Source organism: Haematobia irritans, chromosome 1 (assembly GCF_050003625.1).
Source record: "Haematobia irritans isolate KBUSLIRL chromosome 1, ASM5000362v1, whole genome shotgun sequence".
In the NCBI taxonomy this organism is placed as follows: domain Eukaryota; kingdom Metazoa; phylum Arthropoda; class Insecta; order Diptera; family Muscidae; genus Haematobia; species Haematobia irritans.
Genome location: NC_134397.1, coordinates 246711940 through 246737450, shown reverse-complemented (window position 1 = coordinate 246737450; position 25511 = coordinate 246711940). Strand labels below are relative to the sequence as shown.

The window sequence follows — 25511 nt, the reverse complement described above, 5'->3', positions numbered from 1 at the left end:
CAGTATGATCTTACTAGCCCCTATGAGCAAGAAGTTGGTTAATCTCTTTCCAAATGCCAACAATCTGTCATAGTTACTACTTTTGTATTAAAAATGTGACAATCATCCCTCGTAAGTAGTGATATTTTCAAAGAATTTCAGACTATGCTAATTTTGTGCGGTGTTGATTGGCGATAATCGGCTTAGCGACTTGGCGTTTTCATTGTGCCAGTAAATCTCTCCGTTAGCTTACGAACTGCGCCTAAAACTATGCACCATTAAATTGCTGTAGCAAATTCTCTATATAACCATTAACACACACTGCAATAGTACTCAAAATTGATGATATACGAGAGTTCATTATAAACTTAAAACATTTAAAAAATGGAAATTGTTTCTATGATAGCAAATATAAATATACTCTTGCCATCACAGCTAAATGTTTTCTCTTAGCCAATTCGTTTGGTATCACCTTCTGAAGAATATATGATGCAATCGTTTTGCAAAATTTTATTGGAAACTTCATATATATATATAAAAAAAAAGAAATGACTGTAGGGTTTTTCATTTTTAATGGTGAAAATACTGAGATTGTATGTATAATTCGATTTGTGGGTTTTTAAAATACTAACTCTAATAATCATTTACCTATACAGGCACTAGGCAACGATTTTGTTTGTAATTTTCGAATATCAGACTTTATGGCATGAAAGCGTATTGCATCATGAAGAGCATTCAGGTGCGTATATAGAAAATCGCTAATATCCCTTCTAGTGATTATGTCCAACTATTAGACTATCTATTATGGGGTCTTATGAATTCGCTTGATATGAGGTAATGATTGGGTCTTCTGATATTATAACTTTAGCCAACACCGGCGATGGTATTTGGCCCAACGATATGGCATTTATGGTTGTGGTGGAGGTGGTGGTTGTGGAATCGATGGCAACAGGTGATTGATAGAATCCATATTTACCTGTAGTGGCAGCGGTGTTGGCTTCTACAGAGGCACCAGCGGCATTAGTACCAACTGCTACTATCTCTGGGTATGAAAACATGGGCGGGGAATATTTATCATTGGACCGTATGATCACTGGTGGTAACTCGGCTAGGGGTGATCGATTAGCTGGTGACCGATTTGAGAAATTATTTGGGGAATGTTTCTTTTCCAATTGTTTTTCGGCCAAAACACGATCATAAAAAGTTGATGTTACCGTGGTATGGCGTATCTCTAATTTAGCCGGCGAATAGACGGGGGTATTTGAACGGCTGAGACCTAACTGGCGATAGGGAGACCCTGGCATATCTAAAATACTATGGCTGCCCTTGTATGCTGTTGTGTCTGAAGTGGTCATGGTGTTAGGGGCAACATTGTTGGGGGTGATTCTGACATTATTGGAGGTATTTGTGTTGCTGTCGTGAATTGACCTGGTCTCATTGGAGCTGTTTGTCATCGCATGTCGGTAAATTTGTTGAAGTTCGACATCGATAATTTCGACATCATCATTTGAAATTAGTTGGCTATCTACTTTATGAAACTTAGTTAAACTATGACTACTTTGACTTAGTGAGCTATGATTATATGCATTATAAATATTTGGCAATAGATTATCACGTCTTACCCTACTCTCATTCTCTTCACGATCTTCCTCTGTGCGACGGCGTCTCGGTGATACTTCTCGCCTAAGATCCCGATTAGAGTGATACTGCAAGGGACTACTGGCCCTCAGGGGACTGGAAGAACGTATTGAATCGGCCGAACCCATTGAACGTACATAGCCGGGACTTTGATCGGAGATTCGTATTGAGGGTCCTCCACCACCGCCGCCATACTCACGTGATCTGGAACGACTATTGTGGCGTGATGAGCGTAGATCATCATATGAAAATTTTTTACTAGCAAAATATGTTGAATCAGAACACAGTGAATCGATGTATTGCTGACATCTTTCAGTGCGATATGGTTTCTCTTCGCATAGGCTATCGATGGATTTGATGGTATTCTTAATGGAATTTAATTGATCGTTGATATTTTCGCCAGTGCGTAGAGGTACTCCGGTGTGCGTTCCTTTGCGTCGAAGGGGTGAAGTTTCCTGTAAGTAGATAATATGACAAATAGTTTTTAATAAGCGGCGAGAGGGCGAAGAAATTGGTCTTAAGAGTGGAAAGGTTATCGCCGAAATAGGGTTGTAAAAGCGAGGAAGGAAGTCTACTATAAGCTTGAGAGTCTATAAGTGGAGAAGTGGTGCTACGCGTTAATATCCCAGATTACTGATGTGAGTCCTTCAACTCGAAGGCAACTCTTAATCTTAAGATTTCGTTGTGAAATTTCATCTTGAGTTAAACATTAAAACCTTGCTCAGCCGTTCAACCACAGAGACATCGATCGGAAGTTCAACACCTGAATTTAGCCTCTGTTACTTCGATAGAGTTCTAATGTGTATGTCATCTGTAGCTTAATTACGGATACTTCAACCTTTGGTCAACCACCGAGACTTCTGTCTGAATTTAAACAACTGAGATTTCATATCCGATCGGAAGTTAAACACCTCAGCTTTCCATTGACAGTTTAGCCATTTGCAGGTTAACTACCGATACCTTAACCTCTGTTCATCCACCGAGACTTCTGTTTGAAATCGATCAACTGTCAATTGTCATCTTCGGATCCTTCAATTGTCATTGAGTTGAAAGATGACATCTTCAGTTAAACCGCCAACATTTCGTTCTGAAATTTAAGCGTGAAATTTTGTCTTAGGTAAGGTGTAGTGGCAGCTCGATATTTCAGTCTCACTTAGACTATTCAGTCCATTGTGATACCACAGTGGTGAACTTCTCTCTTATCACTGAGTGTTGCCCGATTCCATGTTAAGCTCAATGACAACGGACCTCCTTTTTATAGCCGAGTCCGAACGGCGTTCCACATTCCAGTGAAACCACTTAGAGAAGCTTTGAAACCCTCAGAAATGTCACCAGCATTACTGAGGTGGGATAATCCACCGCTGAAAAACTTTTTGGTGTTCGGTCGTAGCAGGAATCGAACCCACGACCTTGTGTATGCATTGCACCACGGTGGCTCCCAGATTAATTACAGATACTTCAACCTCATGTCAACCACTGAGACTTCTGTTGGAATTTAAACAGCTGAGATTTCATCTTCGGTCGGCAGTTAAACACCTCAGCTTTCCATTGACAGTTTAGCCATTTGCAACTACCGATACCTCAACCTCAGTTCATCCACCGAGACTTCTGTTTGAAATTGATCAACTGCGATGTCATCTTGGGATCCTTCAATTGTCATTGAGTTGAAAGATGACATCTTCAGTTAAACCGCCAACATTTCGGTTTGAAATTTAACCGTGAAATTTTGTGTTAGGTTAGGTATAGTGGAATCTCGAACTTCTCTTTTATCCCTGAGTGCTGGCCGATTCTATGTTAAGCTCAATGACAAGGGACCTCCTTTTTATGGCCGAGTCCAAACGGCGTTTCACATTGCAGTGAAACCACTTAGAGAAGCTTTGAAACCCTTAGCAATGTCACCAGCATTACTGAGGTGGGATAATCCACCGCTGAAAAACTTTTTGGTGTTTGGTCGAAACTGGGTTTGAACCCATGACCCTGTGTATGCAAGGTGGGGATGCAATCCATTACGCCACGGTTTTGAGTCAAACATAAAACTTTGATATGCCGTTCAAACACTGAGACAGCGGCCGGAAATTCAACACCTCAGAGTTCCGATGTGAATGCCATCTGAAGTTTAATCACTGATAGTTTAACAACTGAAACATCGATCTGCAGTTAAACACCTCAGCTTTCCGTCTACAGTTTAACCACTGGAATTTCGATAGACTAAGGAATTCCAATGTGTTGCCATCTGCAGTTTAACTACCGATACCTTAACGTCCGTTCATCCACCGAGACTTCTGTCTGGAATTCAACAACTGAGATTTCAACTTCGGTCGGCAGTTTAACAACTGAGATTTCGGTTGACAGTACAAACATTGAGATTTCGGTCAGAAAATCAAGCTCTGAGATTTCAGCTTTCGCTCAACAATTAATACTTTGATCAGTGGTTCAGAGACGTTTTGCTGTGCTTCAATTCAATTACTGGGACATAGTTAGACTAAAGTACGATTAAGAGTCCGTAAGTGGTGAACTTCACTCACATCATGAAGCGATTGCCGATGATATTCCAAGATTAATGGCATGGATTCTTCTATTTAGGGTAACTATTAATGTCTGTCATCTGCAGTTCAGCTCCTGAGACTTCGATCCGTAGGTCATCCACTGGGACATTGGTATAAAATTTTGCATCTGAGATGTTAAACACAAAATCTTTGGTCAGCAGTTCAACTACTGGGACTTCCGTCGGTAGTTTCTGAGCTTTCGGTTGACAGTTCAACTAATGAGTTCGGACTAGGCTATATGCTGGGTGTTCATAAAATAGATCCAAACATAGAAGTTGATAAAACTCATTGGTAAGACGATATAATTTTGAACGGTTCTTCACTAAGTGCTTAAAACCGTGAGACTGGGAACATATGAATGTACGAAGCTCAAGTGGTCCTATCAAAAATAAGAGACTGCGTTGCAGGATTTTCTTTTTTAGGAGGGTTGTTATTGAGAGAATAGTTTTGGAACTTTGAGGTCAAAAAAGTACCGAGATTTATGAAGAGCTTTGAGCCATAATGTTCACTTTGTAGTCTTCCTATAAACAATCCTATGCTCCTTCTAGAAGAAGCCAGAATTCCTAAAAATTCTTATTCGAAAAGACAAAAAAAAAAAAAAAATAACGAACTCTATCGATTCTTCATTTGTTTATTCTTAGAACTATGTACTTACCCTCATTAAGCGAATCCCCATAACACCCAGGCCTTCTTGCACAGAACTGGCTAAATGTGCTGGTACTGTGGCCGATGTTGATGTTGTTGATGGACAACAGCTACCATGCGAATCTGGAATTGGTTTCTTAAGAATACGTTGGATAATATTAGAATTTTCTTCTAATATTTGTATCACATCATAATTGTTGGTGCTAACCATGGTATCACGGCATCGTTGCTGCTGTTGATCATCTTCATGGAATCGTATGGACTTTGGACAAGTGTTGGGATCTCCTTTACAAGTAATGGTAACTTTGGGCGATGGTGAACGATGAACGTTGGTGGTGCCCTTTTTGGCAGACTCAGCCGATGACGAACGGGTAGCTTTGAACTCATCAAAAGAGAGGGAAGGTGAAATTATATCCTTTAGTTTTTGATTGAACTCCCTGTAGTTCTTTTGCATTTTAAAGTCGAAACGTTGTTCCTTCTCTAAGGCTTCAAGGCGAGCTTCGAGCTCTTGTGCCGTTGGTAAGCCGCTGGGACTGGGAGACTCATGCCTTTGTTGATCTCCCGCAGCTTTTGAGGGAGATTTTGAGCGTGATTTTCGTGATGATGGTGAGGGTGTACTACGACCCTCTTCCAACATTCTCATGCGATGTTCCAATTCACCAGTGGTGGGTATATCTTCTGGACTAGGGTCAAGTAACATTTCTAAGGGATGTATGGGTTCTCGTTTGGGTTCATGATGCGTTTTGGGTCTAGAGGACTTATTTAAATCCAAGGCCCGAAAGCGGTATTCCAAGTCTTCTGTTGTAGGTTTAGATGTGCTACGGGCTGGTGTCGAATCTGTGGTTCTTACAGGGGATTGATGTTGCTTCTTGGCAGCAGAAGGTGTGGTACATTGATGGTCATGATCACAGCTGTGAGCATGTGTATGCTCCAAATGTTCTGAGGGTTCAATCATTCTTCCGGGTGATTGATGCCTCCTTGCATGATGACTACAATGGTGGCTATGGGGGCATTCTTTGCTTGTGACTGGTGGAGTTTCTTCCATGACTGGTGTATCGTCCAACCCCTTACCTTCACATAGATCCAGGAATCGATTCAAATCCTTTTCATGCGACAAAGAGTATTGTAATTTAATCTTTCTTTCAATTTCAGTCAAACGCTGCTCTACATCGATTTTCTCTACATCCTCCAGCATTTTGATTTGACGTTCTAATGAGCGGAATCGTGATTCTAATTCTCTAGTCGATGGTAGATAAACTGTTTTCTTTTTCAAATGATGTTTAATTGGATCTTTGCCCCAATCGAATTCTTCTTCCTCTTTGCGTTTGCCTTTCGAAGAGTTGGGTTTGTCGTCCTCAACATTGCCTTCTGCTTTGGCCGATTTGGAGAGTTGCATTATTTCTTTGGTTAGACTTGCCATTTCCTTGGTAGACATAATCCCCTCAGATCCCTTTAAACCTATGTCTTCGGGTTTTACTTGACCCCTTTCAATGAGTTGTTTCTCCAAAGCTTGGAAAAGATCTTCAAGTTCTTCGGTATTGGCTCGTGTGAGGCGCCGTACTTTCACTGCTTTGGGTTCATTGTCGAGCAAAAGAACCAATGTCTTTTTATTGACTTCGACGGGGACCATTTGAGTACCTTGCAATGAATCCATAGGTTTATCAGAGCTGGTTGTCTCAGTTTGACTTGTTTTAGCTTCAGTTGCATCTACTTTGGTCTCAGGAGAGGGAGCTTCAGCCTTGGAGGTATCTGTTTTGCTGTTCTCTTCAGTAAGTTTGGCAGTTTGCTCTTGTGGAAGAATTACTTCAGCTTTAGGCTTCTCTGGCTCACTTTGAATTGGTGATTTTGGTTTGTCCTTCTTTTCCACCGATTCCTTGGCAGGAATATGGGTGGCTGTGTGAGTTTCTGGGCTAGCCCTTAAAGGACGAGAATTTTTCATATGCTCTTCTAAAATTTGCAAACGCCTATCAAAATCATCTTCTTTATGTTGGGTTTCAGGCTTCTTCATAGTTGCTTTCTCGACAACTTCACTTTGGTCTTCCGAGGAAGTATTAGCTGCAGGTTCAATGGCTGGTGAATCCTGCTCTTCCTTTACCACTTCTTGAATCGTTTCGGGTTGGTGGTCCTCCAGTGCCGGCTTTGAATCTTCTACATTTTTCCTAATTTCTTCCTTTGCCGTTTCATCGGCTATTGTAGAAGATGTCTTTGTGATTTCCTCTTTGTGTTTTTCCTCCTTTTCATTTTCATCCGCTACTTTTGTCGCCCTAGGTTCTTCCTGGTACTCCGAGGGTTTTACTTCATCCTCTTGCTCCTCCACCTCTTGTGAGCCCACGGGAGACGGTTCTGCAACTATAGCAACTATTTGAGAAGTTGCAGGAGGTGGTGACAATGATGCCGATGCAATATTCCTTTGAGACATTTTCAGTTGTTCTTCCAAAATTAACAAACGTCGACTGAGTTCATCGGTCCGTGATAAATGTTGCGTAGCTGCCTTTCCTAATTCTTCCTTACTTAAGGTCATGTGGATATTAATGCTAATATTGATGGGGCTTTGGAATCCTTGCTCCTCCACCTCACCAAAGTGACTGTAGCGTACAAGTTCTTTACCTGTTACATCGACTGAGTCTGCTCGAATCTCCAAGCCCATTTGAGATCCGCTCGCTTCCGCTGTATCTTCGGACTTTTTGCCTTCCTGCCCACTGGCTTTAAACTTGCTACTGGCACTCAGTTGTTTTTCCAATTCGATGACACGAGACTCTAATTTGCCTACATGACCTATGCTAACGTGGGCTGGCATTGGTCTACCTTGACGCATACGGCTAGTCGATGCCACTTCGGAATCACTTGCTCGACGTTGCTTTAATAGGGTCTTGCTAAGTTGTTCTTCCAAGAACTGTAAACGATTCTCAAGATCGGCTCTTGAAGGTAAATCGGAAAAACGACGAACCATTTTTCGGCTGGACGAATGAATAGGTTCGTATTTTCCCGATAGACTATTAGCGTTTGTAGCATGTGTTTCCGAAGTCTCATCGGTGTTGCTTTTTCGTAAGATGGGATGGGGTGGTGTTTTTCGATTGGGATTTATGGAACTGGGTTTAATGTTTTCTCCGTCCGGAGTGGTTCCCAGTTTTGATTGCAGTTCTTCGATGAGTGCGGATCGCGTGCCAGATTCTGGGCTGGGAGTTTTCTTTGCTGAAGGGCTGTGGTCCACTACGACGGGTTCCGGCTTTTCCGGTTCCTTTGGGGCTATGGGTATTTTGCTGGGAGCTTCTTTTTTAATTGGCGAGTGTTTAGTTTTTGGTGGACTTTTTGGCGTATGCTTTTCTTTGGTTTCCATTTTCGATTCACTCTGTAGCCTTTCAAAACGTCTTTCCAAGCTATCTGTAGAAGGTGGCGAGGTTTTGGCAGTGGCATCCTTACCCTCAGCAACATTGTTGCTAGCACCTTTATTTGTATCAAAATTTCGGGAACTAATTCGTCGTTTTAGCACTTCGTAACGTTTCTCTAGATCCTCTGTGGAGGGTGGTTCTGATGAACGTCGACTTGAGGATGAGGATGCCAGAGACTCAGCCTTGGATGAAGCAAATTTGCTTTCCACTTCATCTTCATGTTTTGGTGAGGGACGAGTCGAAGTTGGAGTATGAATTTTATTCGATTTTTGTCTGGAACTCTCAGCAGCTGAGCGTCTAGCTGATTTCATAGCTTCCACGGCCATTTTTGCCGATTTCTTAGGATCGTCTTGATGGGCGGTGGATCGCATTGCTTCAACGACATCAGCTTTGATTTTATTAGCACGCCGAACTTTTTCCTCATCTGGTGATTTATGAGCAGCTGGAGAAGATTTTTTGGATGATTTCATAGCTTCCATTACATTTGTGGCAATCTTCTTTGTCTTTGTTTCCTCATCAGGACGATCAGAAGAACTTCGCATAGCTTCTATAACGTCGGCCTTGATTTTATTGGCTTTACGGATTTTTTCCTCTTCGTTTCGTTTTGCCTCAGAACGCTTGGCTGAAGATTTCATGGCGCTCATAACATTGGCAGCCATTTTAGTAGATTTGCGGGAACTCTCCTCTTCCGTGGGCGAATGATGTTCGGAAGAAGATTTCATAGCTGATATTACTTCCGCTTTGATTTTATCTGCACGGCTAAGTTTTTCTACTTCTTGACTAAGATGTGCAGAAGAGGAGGCTTTCATAGCCTCCATAACATTAGAAGCCATTTTAGATGATTTAACTGGTGAAAGAGATTTCTTATCGTCTGATGGTGAGGGATGATCGGTAGTAGCTTTCATTGATGCAATTATACCGGCCTTGATTTTATCCGACCTAGATCGTTTGTCTGCTCCATCACTCTCTCTAGCTTTGCGAGATTCAGGAATTTCATTGGGTGTGGGTTGATCTGACGAAGACTTCATAGAGGCAATTATACCGGCTTTTATTTTATCTGATCTACTTTGTTTTCCCGCATCTATACTCTTCTTACTAGAAGTATCTGGTACCTCACTGGCAGGTGACTTCATGGATGCTATAATACCCGCTTTTATTTTGTCTGACCTACTACGTTTCTCTTGAGCTTCAACTTCAGCTAAAGATTTTTTTTGAGTATCCGGAGTATCATCGGGCGAAGCTTTCATGGAAGCAATTATGCCCGCCTTTATTTTATCTGATCTGCTAAGTTTCTCAGATCCTTCTTTATCCGTGGGCTTACGAGATGATGACTTCATTGCCGTTACAACATTGGTTGCCATTTTGCTCTTTATGGCAGCGCTCTCGAAAGCAGAAAGTTTCTCTGATGGAGATTTTTGGGACGACACTACATCGCCTTTGATTTTTTCGGAGCGACGTTTTTCCATCTCTTCCGAAGAAGGGGGACGACTTGTTGATGAGGAACGCATTGCTTCCATAACATTTGAGGCCATTTTTTGAGATTTACTGGGCTCCTCTGGAGATTGCTGATCGCATCCAGATTTCATGGATGCAAGTACGCCAGCTTTGATACGATTAGAACGAGTTCGTTTTTCCGAATCTTCTTCGACGGCTTTTCGACTAGACGATGATTTCATGGCTTTCATGACATTTGCAGCCATTTGTTGGGTGCGCGTTTCTTCATCCTCGATGGGTGATGGTAGGACTGATGAGGATGTCATTGCTTGAATTACTTCAGCTTTGAGTCTATTAGCTCTTGCTAATCTCTCCTCTTCAGCTTCATCATCGGAGTGTGAAGGAAGTGTGGCAGAAGCCGCGGATTTCTTCATTGCCTCCCTTACATTGGCAGCCATTTTATGTGATCGACTTTGTGTATCGTCATCCGGTGATGAAAGAGCCGAGGATGATTTCATAGCCTCAATAACACTTGATTTTATCTTATTGGCCTTAGTTTCAGTATCATCTGATCCATCACGACCACTTTTTGTCTTCATGGCTTCCATTACACTCGAAGCGATTTGTTGTGATCTGCTTTCGGAATCTGTTTGACGTTTTGAAGATTTCATGGCTTGCATAACATTGGCAGCCATTTTTGAAGCGGCTCTACTGTGGCTTTCGGAATTCTCATCATCGGAGTGATGGGAAGATTTCATAGCCTCAATAATATTCGCTTTGATTCTATTCGCTCGAGCGATTTCTTCATTAAGTTCCTCAGCGATTTCGCTTTCATCTCCAGCTGCTTCTGGCTGATGATGGTCTTCTTCGGACTCCTCCTCCACTTCTGCCCCCTCCTCCTCCTCCTCATCTTCGTTTGCCATTGCCTGTTGATCCAATTCCGAATAGCCATCGGGACTTTGACGATCATCAAATTCCACCTCTCTCTCTGGTTCTGGTATGGATTCCTCTAGCAATTCCTCACTAGCTTCTGATTTACTAATGCTCATTTGTTTTTCCAATGCCTCAAAACGTTTCTCCAATTCCTCAGTGGATGGAGGAGATTTTTTGCCCACATTTACTTTAGCAGATTTTTGAGAAAAAATCTCATCGTCATCTCTATGGGATTGTCGACGAGATAACGATGAAGATAAGGCCGATTGTCTGCGAGAATATGCCATGTCTTCAGATACAAGGTCTGATTGTCTGCGAGAGGCTATCGATGATATAAGTTCGGATTGTCTTCTGGAAACCAATGCAGATTCTTCTACGATGTCGTCTACCCCTTCATCAACATTTGGTTCCTGTTCTTCCATTTCCTCCTCTTCTTCTACCACTTCTTCTTCGTTTTCGGGTATTTCGGGTTCAGAATCACTTACTGGTGAATCATGACCAGATATGGTAACAGACCCCTCAGAACCTTCTTGTACATTGGAATCTTCTCCAGGCTCATCGGGGGGTTCGGAATCTTTTTCACTATAATCCGATTCCACATCGGGTGGTTCTTTCTTCCTGTGGCTTGGACTTTCATTGGAAATGTTGGTTCTACTGGAAGTTGGCCTTGCTTCGGATATATCCTCCTCACCATCTTCTGCCTCTTGATCATTTTCATCTATCGAATCACTATCGCGCTGTTTAGATTTTCCTTTAGATCCAACATCGTTTTGAATGCCTGAGGTTTTGCCGGTAGTATTAACATTTTGGTTAGTCTGCTCCCTAGTTCTATCCGAACTATTGGTAGTGTCGCGTCTTGGACTTCCCTTAGATGATGGAGGAGTTTTTCGTGGTGTTCCACCTTTATCGGAATCACTCATTCCTGGTGCTTGTTTACTTCGATCACGAATCATATTTTCGAAGCGTTCTTCCAAATCGGCAGTTGATGGTATTCTGGGTTTTCTGGGTGGTAGAGGAGAATCCTTTGAATCTTGAGAAATGTCGTCATCTTCATTTCCTTTGGATGGAAACATAGGATATATGTGATACGTCTCACGATGGCTTGGTTGTTCTTCTATTGACCTGGGTATTGACTTTGGGTTGTAGAATTGATATTTATCTGCTTCACAAGGACTCTCTGTGGAAGAATGAAGTTCGGAATCTCTCCTGTCCGATAATGCTTGAAAAGTTCGTCCATGGAGATCTTCGCTAGACGAACCTGTTGGGGGAACACGATATTGTTCACGTTTACCGTCCTCTAGATCTTTGCAATCTGGAGAGGAATCTGAATAAAATCTAGATTGCTTCTCATTTGAGGCGATTAAAGGACGGCTAGGATCTTTCCCTTTCGCTTGTCCTATTAGATCTCTATATTTATACTCGTCCTTATTGTCTTGGGATAAGTGGATTGAATCCGTGAATCGATACCGTTTTACCTCAACTTCTTTCTCTTTTGTATCGATAGTGGAGTATCGAGATTGAAATCTCTTTTCACAGTCCTCGTGAATTCTTGAGGGTATGCTATAACCTTCCCGTTTCTCATCTAAATCTTTGGAATTGGATATCTTGTATTTGGAAAGAAACTGGTCATTGCCATTATCGTTCGTGGATCGGATCATATATTCCTCTCTTTGATGTGCATCATCAGGACTTGGGATTTGATGATAGGAATAGTGAGTTTCTGTCTGTTTATTTACTTCTTTGATGTTGACTGTATAGGGAATTCCAAAATTCCGTTCATGAGAAACTGAAATTTGGCCTTGGGCTTTTAGTTCAGGCATACGGTAAGGTACATGGCCTTCTCCATCACCGGTACTAGGAAGCGTTTGGAATGGACGATATTTGTTATCGAGTTTGGCACTCTCCTCATAAATCCGATAATGTTCATACTTTTTCTCTTCTGTATTCACGTCATCGTTATTATCCCCAGATGTACCAGATACACGAGCCTCAATGATTTCAACTTCGGAGTTAGGTTCTTGGCTTGCAAGGTACGATCGATATTTCTCTACATCATTGTGCGTTTCATTGGAGGTAATTTTGTTTTTCATTGCAACTTCCATGCTAAACCGTTTCTCTAAAGCCTGATAGTGCTGTTCAATTTCCATGGTACTTGATCTGGTCATAGTAAGTCTTCGGGGATCTCTTCGTTTAATGGCCGCTAAGGATTTGTAGGATGTGGCGAGTTCCGAGTGCTTTGTATCCGACTCATTGGCTTGAAGATTGGTAGAAATTTCCGATTTTGCTTCAGCAATGCAAGCTGCTGAAGATTTTTCCGAATAATGATCCAAGAGATCCATATGCCTGCTTTCATTATTTTCTGGACACGTGTCTTTGTGATCTTCAATGACTCTACTTTCTGTGGCGTGATCCTCACTACTTGGCGGACCATCTTTATAGGCATCGCGTATTGAATCTTCTTCATTTAGGGAATATGACAATTCCAGTTTTGTAGGCCTTTCCGTACTATTAACTCTTTCGAAATACTCATTGGTGACACCTTCATCGCCAAGTTGTTTCTTTTCAGTTTCCTCGACATCACCATCATCACCGCTACCCAAAGAATTGGTAGATTCATTGAAATTGGTTTTAATGGGAGGGCTTAAGACTTTTGAAATGGCTAGAATTTCCGAAACATCAGAAATAGGTGGTGTGGAAGTATCAGGTATCACCACATCTGACATGGAAGATGAGGAGGGTGCTAAGGCTTTGTTGCTTCCGGCTTCTATGTGCAAGGGCTCACTTTTCTTAATGCCAAAGTCTTCATTTCCCAAAGGGGAATAGGGAGTACTATGCCACTTCAAATCTTTACCCATGTCCATTTGCATTTGATCACTTTCCGTGGCACTATTCTCCTCTTCCTTGGTCATCTCAGCAATGTAATCCTCGGATAGGCCCAATTTGACAGTATTTTCATCTGCACTGTGATTGGGAGAATCTGCGGTCATCAAAACGAATGGTATATCACTATTCGAGGGCGCCCATGACTTGGGTCGTTGTCTTTCTCCGTTCTCCATGGTGTTGGTGTTTGGTCCTAATTTTCGTTGTTTCATTAAAACCAATTTGGATTTTCGGGCCATTTTTGAAGGCATTGCGTTATCATCGTCACAAACACTGGTATCGGAACTGGAGATGGCCTTATCATTGTTACTGTCCTCATCTTCACTTTCCTCGCTATAGGATGAGCTATCGCTTTTTCCCAAACGTTTTGTGCGTATTTTTTGCGATTTGAGACCATCAATGCTTCCCGAACTAATCATAGCAGCCCGTTCCGCACGAATTTCTTTCCATGTTAGACTATCGCGGCGTCTTTTAGAATCCAAATTAGAGTCTCTCCATTGTAGGGTTTCGCCACGTCGAAGCTGTTTCTGTAAAGGCTTGTCCTGTAGCACAGCCGGTAGTGAAGGTTTTCGTGCTGGTGGTATAGCCCCAATTGGTGGTCCACGTCTCCCTCTATTTGTTATGATAGCTGGACGACCTGAAAGTAATTGATTGACTGGTAGAGCTGCAGCAGTATTGCCTGTACTCTGCCGGGCCGTCGAACAGGCTGTGGTGAGTATAATATGGGCCTGTTTTTGGCGTTCACGAAGACGATCATACTGCTTCTTTAGAAGCGAAATGTCGAGAGCAATGCGATCTTTACTTTCGGCAGCTTGTTTTGCAATTGTATTTGCCGATTGACCTTGAGAACCGCGGCGACCCCAAGGAATACCCCAAACCGTGGCAACAGCCAAACGAGAATCATCATCCATATCGGGTTCATCCTCATCATAGTAGAAACTAGGAAAAGACATGGATTAGGAAGGACAATTTTCGAGTTTTTTTTATCACTTACTTAATTCCTTGTTTGGCTTTCAAAGGCATTACGCTTGACAAATGTTTGTCTCTTAACTTTTGAATATCCTGGATAGGTCCCAGTTGAACAACCTTTTCAATTAATCCATTCGAATCAATTAGGTGACCATTTAAGAGCTCACTGGAAAACGAACCCATTTTACCATAGAAATCATCTGCACTACGGGTGCTGAGGACCCGTCTGAGAAAAAAAAAGAAAATGCAAACAAAACTTTTAGTATGCGAAAAATTGGATATAAAAGAGAATACAAAAAAAAATCATAAGTGCTACTGTGCTACTTTTTGTGCCTCTTTTTAAAAACGGGAGTGTCACCCTTCTTTGTGAGTGGTACATTTTGTGTCATTTTATGGATATTCTCAAGGGTAACACTGATTGTATTGCACACACAAAATCGAAATATTTACTAAAAACTATTACAGTTTAAAAAGATTTAATTGAAAAGTGTCACATCATGGGAAAAATCGTTGCACAAAAATGTAAAAAAAAAAAAAAACTAAAATCCATCAGTTCTCAGAATAAAATACAATCGCTAATCCTTTTTGAATGTTACTCTAAGACGTTATGCCTTCAAATACTTACTCTTCCAGTAAGCTCCACAAGGCCAAAGCTGTACGCAAAAGGACATCGCTACCCTCAATCAGTACTAAATCCCAGACTCGCAGTACACATGACATGGGTAAGCAAGTACAGAACATTGTCAAAAACCATTGCATGGTAAAGACATTTGTCAATGGCGGTTCGAAAGCATTCTCTACCGGACCTTGAAGTTTTTGCAAATGTCGAGCCAATCGTGGAAGCTTCGATTGCATAAGCTCACGAAACACAGCCATATCAGCCTGTAGGCCAACCATGGAGCCACAGAAATAGCCGGGAGGTAGAATACCTTCAACCAAATAGATCATGACTTTCATGGATTCGGTTTCGTCTTTGTCCATAACTTGAAGGATAAGAGCTCCCAACATATTGAAACCCTAGAGGGGAATAACAAAACAAAAATAATTTAAATTAAATTTTCAATATTTGGAAAAGATATTTTACCTGACAATAGCCCACTTCAGGATTATAGCGAGCATAACCCAAGAGTATGCGTTTTAATTTGGCCTGATTCACATCACCAGCTGGGCCAGTGCATAAAGTGGAACCAGTTCGATGAAGATCCTGGAATTGAAGTTAATTAATGACTTATTGTATGATTGCTGCCCATATTGAGTGTCTTACCTTTACAATTTGTATACCCAGTTCTTCATCATCTTCTCGCCATTTTTCACAAAAACATTTCTCTTCTTCCTTGGACCAATCGACATTTTTTGATTTTAAATACTTATCTGCCAGAGAAAGCCATAGCTGGAATATGAAAAAAAAAAATAATTAAAATTGTGAAAACAAATGTATGTATGTATAAAAAGTCGAAAGTTAAAACTGTCAATGGTATATCCGATACAAGCGAGGCCTCTTCCCTGCGAATATAAAAAATACTAACTTGCTGTCTGCTCTTTGGTTTTTGCCTACCAGTGTTGCCAGTATTGGGGATTTTCCCCAAATTGTGGACGAAAGTTTTGAGTTGGGGACTTGGGGATTTGGTGGGGAATTTCCATAAATTTGGGGATTTTTTTCGAGAATTCGGATTCGGAAAATTTGTGAAAATTCTATTTCTATAGAAAATTTTGCCAAAATTTGATTTTTATAGAAAATTTTGTCAACATTTTATTTCTACAGAAAATTTTGTCACAATTTTATTTCTACAGACAATTTTGTCACAATTTTATTTCTACAAAAAAATCTTGTAATTTTTTTCCATAGAAAATTTTCTCAAAATTTTATTTTTATAGAAAATTGTGTCAAAATTTTATTTTTATAAAAAATTCTGTATGACATTTTAAAATTTTTTTTCCATAGAAAATTTTGTCAACATTTTATTTCTATAGAAAATTTTGTGAATATTTTATTTCTATAAAAAATTTTGTCAAAAATGTATTTATATAGAAAATTTTGACAAAAAATTATTTCTATAGAAAATTTTGTCAACATTTTTTTTATAGAAAATTTTGTAAAAATTTCATTTCTAACGAAAATTTTGTCAAAATTTTATTTAATAGAAAATTTTGTAAAAATTTCATTTCTACAGAAAATTTTGTCAACATTTTATTTCTATAGAAAATTTTGTGAATATTTTATTTCTATAAAAAATTTTGTCAAAAATGTATTTCTATAGAAAATTTTGACAAAGATTTTATTTCTATAGAAAATTTTGTCAACATTTTATTTCTATAGAAAATTTTGTCAAAATTTTATTTTTATAGAAAATTTTGTGAAAATTTTATTTCTATAGAAAATTTTGTCAAAATTTTATTTCTATAGAAAATCTTGTGAAAATTTTATTTCTATAGATAATTTTGTTAAAATTTTATTTTTATAGAAAATTTTGTGAAAATTTTATTTCTGTAGAAAATTTGTGAAATTTTTATTTCTATAGAAAATTTTGTCAAAATTTTATTTCTATAGAAAATTTTGTCAAAATTTTATTTCGTTTTGTTTGTTATTGTTGGCTTCTCTTCAATCGTTATTGTTGTTTTTGATCTCAGCTTAAAGCCGTACATTGACTAAACTACAAGTGTGAGTGAATTACCCGAATTTATTCTGATAATTGGTTGATAGTTTTGCTGCAAGTAGAGGATGCTGATGAGGAATGTGGTAATTCCGAAACAGCTGTACATCCAACCATCTTGCAGTCTATAGGGCTTTGCCCAAATAAATTTGACAAGCATACTTTTCCTCTGTTGGTTAAGCTACACTTGTAGTTTAGTCAATGCATGGCTTTAAGCTGAGATCAAAAACAACAATAAATATTTATTTCTATAGAAAATTTTGTCAATATTTTATTTATATATAAAATTTTGCCAAAATTTTATTTATATATAAAATTTTGCCAAAATTTTATTTCTATATAAAATTTTGTCAAAATGTTATTTCTATAGAAAATGTTGTCAAAATGTTATTTCTATAGAAAATTTTGTAAATTTTTTTTTTTTATAGAAAATTTTGTCAAAATTTTATTTCTATATAAAATTTTGTCAAAATTTTACTTCTATAGAAAATTTTGTCAATATTTTATTTCTATATAAAACTTTGTCAAAATTTTATTTCTATAGAAAATTTTGTCAAAATTTATTTGTATAGAAAATTTTGTTAAAATTTTATTTCTATAGAAAATTTTGTCAACATTTAATTTCTATAGAAAAATTTGTCAAACATTTTTTTTTATAGAAAATTTTATTTCTGTAGAAAATTTTGTCAATATTTTATTTATATATAAAATTTTGTCAAAATTTTTTTCTATATAAAATTTTGTCAAAATTTTATTTCTATATAAAATTTTGTCAAAATTTTATTTCTGTATAAAATTTTGTCAAAATTTTATTTCTATAGAAAATTTTGTTAATTTTTTTTTATAGAAAATTTTTCAAAATGTTATTTCTATAGAAAATTTTGACAATATTTTATTTCTATATAAAATTTTGTCAAAATTTTATTTCTATAGAAAATTTTGTCAAAATTTTATTTTTATAGAAAATGTTGTCAAAATTTTAGTTTTATAGAAAATTTTGTCAAAATTGTATTTCTATAGAAAATTTTGTCAAAATTTTATTTCTATAGAAAATTTTGTCAAAATTTTATTTCTATAGAAAATTTTGTCAAAATTTATTTCTATAAAAATTTCGTCAATATTTTATTTCTATAGAAAATTTTGTCAAGATTTTATTTCTATAGAAAATTTTGTAAATTTTTCTTCTATAGAAAATTTTGTCTATATTTTATTTCTATATAAAATTTTGTCAAAATTTTGTTTCTATAGAAAATTTGGTCAATATTTTATTTCTATATAAAATTTTGTCAAAATTTTCTTTCTATAGAAATTTTTTTTAAATTTTTATTTCTATAGAAAATGTTGTCAAAATTTTATTTTTATAGAAAATTTTTCATTATTTTATTTATATATAAAATTTTGTCAAAATTTTATTTCTATAGAAAATTTTGTCAAAATTTTATATCTATGGAAAATTTTGGCAATATTTGATTTATATATAAAATTTTGTCAAAATTTTATTTTTATACAAAATTTTGTGAAAATTTTATTTCTGTAGAAAATTTTGTCAATATTTTATTTATATATAAAATTTTGTCAACATTTTATTTCTATATAAAATTTTGTCAAAATTTTATTTCTATAGAAAATTTTGTCAAAATTTTAGTTTTATATAATATTTTGTCATTATTTTATTTCTATATAAAATTTTGTCAAAATTTTATTTCTATAGAAAATTTTGTCAATATTTTATTTATATATAAAATTTTGTCAAAATGTTATTTCTATTAAAAATTTTGTCAAAAATTTATTTCTATAGAAAATTTTTCAAAATTTTATTTCTATAGAAAATTTTGTCAAAATTTTATTTGTATAGAAAATTTTGTCAAAATTTTATTTGTATAGAAAATTTTGGGAAAATTTTATTTTTATAGAAAATTTTGTCAAAATTGTATTTTTATAGAAAATTTTGTCAAAATGTATTTTTATAGAAAATTTTATCAATTTTTTTATTTATATTGAAAATTTTTTCAAAATTTCATTTCTATAGAAAATTTTGTGAAAATTTTATTTCTTTAGAAAATTTTGTCAAAATTTTATTTCTATTTTGTTTAAAAATTTTTTTTCTATATAGAAAATGTTCTTGGTTTTTTTTAATTAATTGTTTTTTTTATAATTTTTATATATTTTATAATTTTTAGTGCATCCTTATGCTTGTCTAAACGCCTGACCTCAAATAGTTTCAAAAATTCGAAATTTTTCTAGAATGGAATTGGAAACAAAGAAAGTTAATTTACTCATTAAAAGTATGAAAAAAGTGAGTTGTAAAAAATTGAATTGGATTAAAGACCATCCTTAAGAGGAAGTTTTTGGAAGTGCTTTTGAAGTTGCGCCGTTAGAACAACTTCCAATTTTTTTTTTGCTGGGTTACACTTGCAAAATCCACTTTGACTAGATTTCAACTGTTATTTGCCTTATAAAAGCAAAAATATCAATTCCACGTTTATAACATTTCGATCCTAATATGAATGGGCTATATCATGAAACAAATCTTAGGACCTATTTCGCTTATTATTTATCGTGATGATAAAACCGGTGGTGGTTCATCGTTATTCCAATTTTGCATGACCCCAATATTTTAATAAATACATAAATTGATTTACTTACCTTTCGTCGAAATTCCGGTGGTATACCACCCGGTAAACGTGCAACCAATTTCATGGCATGCAACCATTGTTTATAGTCCGATATAGACTCATCCTCCGTTTGCCCAACAATGGGTTTATTGGAATTTGTTGTATCCTCTTGTCTCTGCATTTTCTTATATCTATCACAGTTGTTGCTATCGACGCGAACGTCGGTGTTGCTGACGCTGCCGTTATGATTATAATTATTATTATTTGCCGTCGTTTGATATTCGTGTTGGTGACGTTGATGGACAACGTCACTCTTTGCCTTTATTGTGTTGGTCGTCGTCGTCGTCGTTGTTGCCGTTGACCCTGCACTGCTATAGTTCCTACTATTGTTGATACTGTTGCTTGTCCATCGGGGTGTTGCCGTTGCCGCCGTGGTTATGGTCGATGAGTGTAACGCTTTCGGTGGAGGTGGTGTGAGACTGAAACGCATCTTTGGATGAACATCGTCTGGTGGTTTGTATAGAGGTTTTGGTTTTTGTTTTATTTGATTTGATTTGACCCCAAAAAGGTTAGAAAAAATTGCATATATTACTCATCAGTGGTGATTTGAAATTTATATAAATATTACAACAATAGAGCCAATTGTTATTGGTTTATTAAAGATACAGGTAGGTAGGTGGTGGTGGGTCCATCTATGAGGATATATATAATTTCTAATTTGAATACATCCTCTAAAAAAAGCATTGTATATCACAAATTAGTTTTTGACAGTGCAGTATATTTTTTTTTAATTTTCAGCATTGGATACTTCACTGTTTTATGGGATTAGGGAAAACCTTTTTGTTTTAATACCGGTTAAAGAACATTGCAGAAAAATTCTTTGTAAAATAGAAAAATTGATTAAAATTAGATTTATTTCTTAGTCTAAATGCGCAAAGTTTTACATGTTGTGAGCACCATGGTTGGTAGAATTCTATTCAATATATTCTTTTCCAAATCAGAGGTACTTATTTAATAATTTTCTGTAGAAATAAAATTTTAAAAAATATTCAATAGAAATAAAAATTTGCCAAAATTTTCTATAGAAATAAAATTTTTACAAAATTTTCTATAGATATCAAATTTTGACAAAATTTTCTATAGAAGTGAAATTTTGAAAAAATTTCCTATAGAAATAAAATTTTGACAAAATTTTCTATAGAAAAAGTTTAGTTAGTACAGTTTATAATTTAACGCTTTTTGTACTATATGGCCAAAGTTTTTATTGATATATTATTTTAACCAAATTTTCTATAGAAATAAAATGTTGACAAAATTTTCTATAGAAATCAAGTTTTGACAAAATTTTCTATAGAAATCAAGTTTTGACAAAATTTTCTATAAAAATCAAATTTTGACAAAATTTTCTATAGAAGTAAAATTTTGACAAAATTTCCTATAGAAATCAAATTTTGACAAAATTTTCACTTGAAATAAAATTTTGACAAAATTTTCAATTGAAACAAATTTTTGACGAAATTTTCAATTGAAATAAAATGTAAAATTAGGCAAAATTTTCTATAGAAATAAAATTTTAACAAAATTTTCTATAGAAATAAAATTTTAACAAAATTTTATATAGAAATAAAATTTAAAAAAAAAAATTCTATAGAAATAAAATTTGGCAAAATTTTATATAGAAATAAAATTTTAAAAAAATTTTATATAGAAATAAAATTTTAACAAAATTTTATATAGACATAAAATTTTAACAAAATTTTATATAGAAATAAAATTTTTAAAAAATTTTATATAGAAATAAAATTTTGACAAAATTTTCTATAGAAATACAATTTTGACAAATTTTTCTATAGAAAAATTTTAGAAAGTACAGTTTATAATTTAAAGCTTTTTGTAGTATATAGCCAATTAAGAATTTTGACAAAATTTTCTATACAAATAAAAATTTGACAAAATTTCCATAGAAATGAAATCTTAACAAAATTGTCTATAAAAATACATTTTTGCCAAAATTTTTTATAGAAATAAAATTTTGACAAAATTTTCAATTGAAATACAATTTTGACAAAATTTTCTATAGAAAGAAAATTTGGCAAAATTTTCTGTAGAAATAAAAGTTTAACAAAATTTTATATAGAAATAAAATTTTTACTAAATTTTCTATAGAAATAAAATATTGACAAAATTTCTACAGAAATAAAATTTTGACAAAATTTTCTACAGAAATAAAATTTTGATAGATATAAAATTTTGACAAACTTTTCTATAGAAATACAATTTTGACAAAATTTTTTATAGAAATACAATTTTGACAAAATTTTTTATAGAAATAGAATTTTGACAAAAATTTCTATTGAAATAAAATTTGGCAAAATTTTCTATAGAAATAAAATTTTAACAAAATTTTATATAAAAATAAATTTTTGACAAACTTTTCTATAGAAATAAAATTTTTACAACATCTTCTATAGAAATAAAATATTGACAAAATTTCCTATAGAAATAAAATATTGACAAAATTTCCTATAGAAATAAAATTTTAACAAAATTTTCTATAGAAATAAAATTTTGACAAAATTTCCTATAGAAATAAAATTTTGACAAAATTTTCTATAGAAATCAAATTTTGACAAAATTTCCTATAGAAATTAAATTTTGACAAAATTTTCACTTGAAATAAAATTTTGACAAAATTTTCAATTGAAATAAAATGTAAAATTAGGCAAAATTTTCTATAGAAATAAAATTTTAACAAAATTTTCTATAGAAATAAAATTTTAACAAAATTTTATATAGAAATAAAATTTTAAAAAAATTTTCTATAGAAGTATAATTTGGCAAAATTTTATATAGAAATAAAATTTTAAAAAAATTTTATATAGAAATAAAATTTTAACAAAATTTTATATGGAAATAAAATTTTTAAAAAAATTTCTATAGAAATAAAATTTTGACAAAATTTTCTATAGAAATAAAATGTTGACAAAATTTTCTGTAGAAATAAAATTTTGACAAAATTTTCTATAGAAATAAAATATTGACAAACATTTTCAATTGAAATAAAATTTTTACAAAATTTTCAATTGAAATAAAATGTTCACAAAATTTTCTATAGAAATAAAATTTTCACAAAATTTTCTATAGAAATAAAATTTGGCAAAATTTCCTATAGAAGTGAAATCAAATTTTGACAAATTTTTCTATAGAAATCAAGTTTTGACAAAATTTCCTATAGAAATCAAATTTTGACAAAATTTTCTATAGATATAAAATTTTGACAAATTTTCTATAGAAATACAATTTTGACAAATTTTTCTATAGAAAAATTTTAGAAATTACAGTTTATAATTTAAGGCTTTTTGTAGTATATAGCCAATTAAGAATTTTGACAAAATTTTCTATACAAATAAAAATTTGACAAAATTTCCATAGAAATAAAATCTTGACAAAATTTTCTATAGAATAATGTATTGTATGTATTTTTATAGACAATTTTGACAAAATTTTTTATAGAAATAAAATTTTGACAAAATTTTCAATTGAAATACAATTTTGACAAAATTTTCTATAGAAATAAAATTTGGCAAAATTTTCTGTAGAAATAAAAGTTTAACAAAATTTTATATAGAAATAAAATTTTTACAAAATTTTCTATAGAAATAAAATATTGACAAAATTTTCTATAGAAATAAAATATTGTCAAAATTTTCTACAGAAATAAAATTTTGACAACATTGTCTATAGATATAAAATTTTGGAAAAATTTTCTATAGATAAAAAATCTTGGCAAAATTTTCTATAGATATAAAATTTTGGAAAAATTTTCTATAGAAATAAAATATTGGCAAACATTTTCAATTGAAATAAAATTTTTACAAAATTTTCTATAGAAATAAAATTTTCTATAGATATAAAATTTTGACAAATTTTTTTAGAGAAATACAATTTTTTTATAGTGTTTTATTTTTAATTTTTTTTGGAAAAAATTAAAAATAAAACACTATAAAAAAACTAAGATTTTATTTTGTTTTATTACAACATGACCTCAAGCCTTACATACTGTACAAATAATTATACTAAAAGGCCAACCATACAAAAACTACAAGAAATACAATTTTGACAAATTTTTTTATAGAAATAAAATTTTAACAACATTTTATATAGAAATAAAATTTTGACAAACTTTTCTATAGAAATAAAATTTGTACAACATTTTCTATAGAAATAAAATATTGACAAAATTTCCTATAGAAATAAAATATTGACAAAATGTCCTATAGAAATAAAATTTTGACAAAATTTTCTATAGAAATACAATATTGACAAAATTTTTATAGAAATACAATTTTGACAAATTTTTCTATAGAAATAAAATTTTGACAAATTTTTCTATAGAAAAATTTTAGAAAGTACAGTTTATAATTTAACGCTTTTTGTAGTATAGCCAAGTAAGAATTTTGACAAAATTTCCTATAGAAATAAAATTTTGACAAAATTTCCATAGAAATAAAATTTTGACAAAATTTTCTATACAATAAAATGTTGTCAAAATTGTCTTTAAAAAATTGACAACATTTTCTATAGAAATACATTTTTGACAAAATTTTTTCTAGGAATAAAATTTTGACAAAATTTTTTATAGAAATAAAATTTTGACAAAATTTTCTATATAAATAAAATTTTAACAAAATTTCCTATAGAATTAAAATTTGGCCAATATTTTCCTATAGAAATAAAATTTTGACAAAATTTCCTATAGAAGTAAAATTTTGACAAAATTTCCTATAGAAATGAAAATTTGCCAAATTTCCTATAGAAATAAAATGTTGTCAAATTTTCTATAGAAATAAGTTTTAATTAAATTTTTTTAGTTCAGCTCGAGGTCATGGGAATAAAACAGATGTTGTTTGTTATGAGTTTTGGTTTTATTCAAATGTATCCCATATTTTGAGATAATTTCCCACAGAAATGAAATTTTTTACCAAATTTTGTATAAATTCAATATATTAAAAAAAAATCTTATTGTTGTTTTTTTTTTTGATCTCAGCTTAAAGCCATGCATTGACTAAACTACAAGTGTAGCTTAACCAACAGAGGAAAAGTATGCTTGTCAAATTTATTTGGGCAAAGCCCTATAGACTGCAAGATGGTTGGATGTACAGCTGTTTCGTAATTACCACATTCCTCATCAGCATCCTCTACTTGCAGCAAAACTATCAACCAATTATCAGAATAAATTCGGGTAATTCACTCAACCCAAAGTGAACTACACTTGAACCTCCCGAAAAAGGGTTTGATAGTCGGCTACTGCCTAAACAAATTTGCCAGCATATCTCTTTTCCTTTGCCAAACTCAAATCATCGATTTGAATGTATTTGGCTGGGTTTGTTTTTGAGCGTGCTTCCTCTATCTTCATTCGTTTTGTTTGTTATTGTTGGCTTCTCTTCAATCGTTATTGTTGTTTTTTTGATCTCAGCTTAAAGCCATGCATTGACTAAACTACAAGTGTAGCTTAACCAACAGAGGAAAAGTATGCTTGTCAAATTTATTTGGGCAAAGCCCTATAGACTGCAAGATGGTTGGATAATTGGTTGATAGTTTTGCTGCTAGTAGAGGATGCTGATGAGGAATGTGGTAATTCCGAAACAGCTGTACATCCAACCATCTTGCAGTCTATAGGGCTTTGCCCAAATAAATTTGACAAGCATACTTTTCCTCTGTTGGTTAAGCTACACTTGTAGTTTAGTCAATGCATGGCTTTAAGCTGAGATCAAAACAACAACAATAACGATTGAAGAGAAGCCAACAATAACAAACAAAACGAAAAAAAAT

The 25511-nt window shown here is 33.9% G+C and overlaps 1 protein-coding gene across 5 annotated transcripts in view; it reads right to left on the bottom strand.

Moving 5' to 3' along the window:
• The window catches only part of LOC142242914 (uncharacterized), a 56795-nt gene that overhangs the window by 5481 nt on the left and 25803 nt on the right, over nt 1-25511 (bottom strand). For 2 of the 5 annotated variants that reach the window (XM_075314406.1, XM_075314399.1), the window contains exons 4-11: nt 19711-20186; nt 15678-15803; nt 15498-15617; nt 15039-15430; nt 14439-14639; nt 5017-14383; nt 4819-4944; nt 1602-2072 (exon numbers count right to left, since the gene is read on the bottom strand). In XM_075314406.1, the coding sequence (XP_075170521.1) occupies nt 1602-2072; nt 4819-4944; nt 5017-14383; nt 14439-14639; nt 15039-15430; nt 15498-15617; nt 15678-15803; nt 19711-20186 (11279 nt within the window). Of the gene's footprint in view, nt 1-1285; nt 1508-1601; nt 2073-4818; nt 4945-5016; nt 14384-14438; nt 14640-15038; nt 15431-15497; nt 15618-15677; nt 15804-19710; nt 20187-25511 lie in introns of those variants that run through there. The other 3 variants (XM_075314414.1, XM_075314409.1, XM_075314417.1) reach the window with 3 other exon arrangements.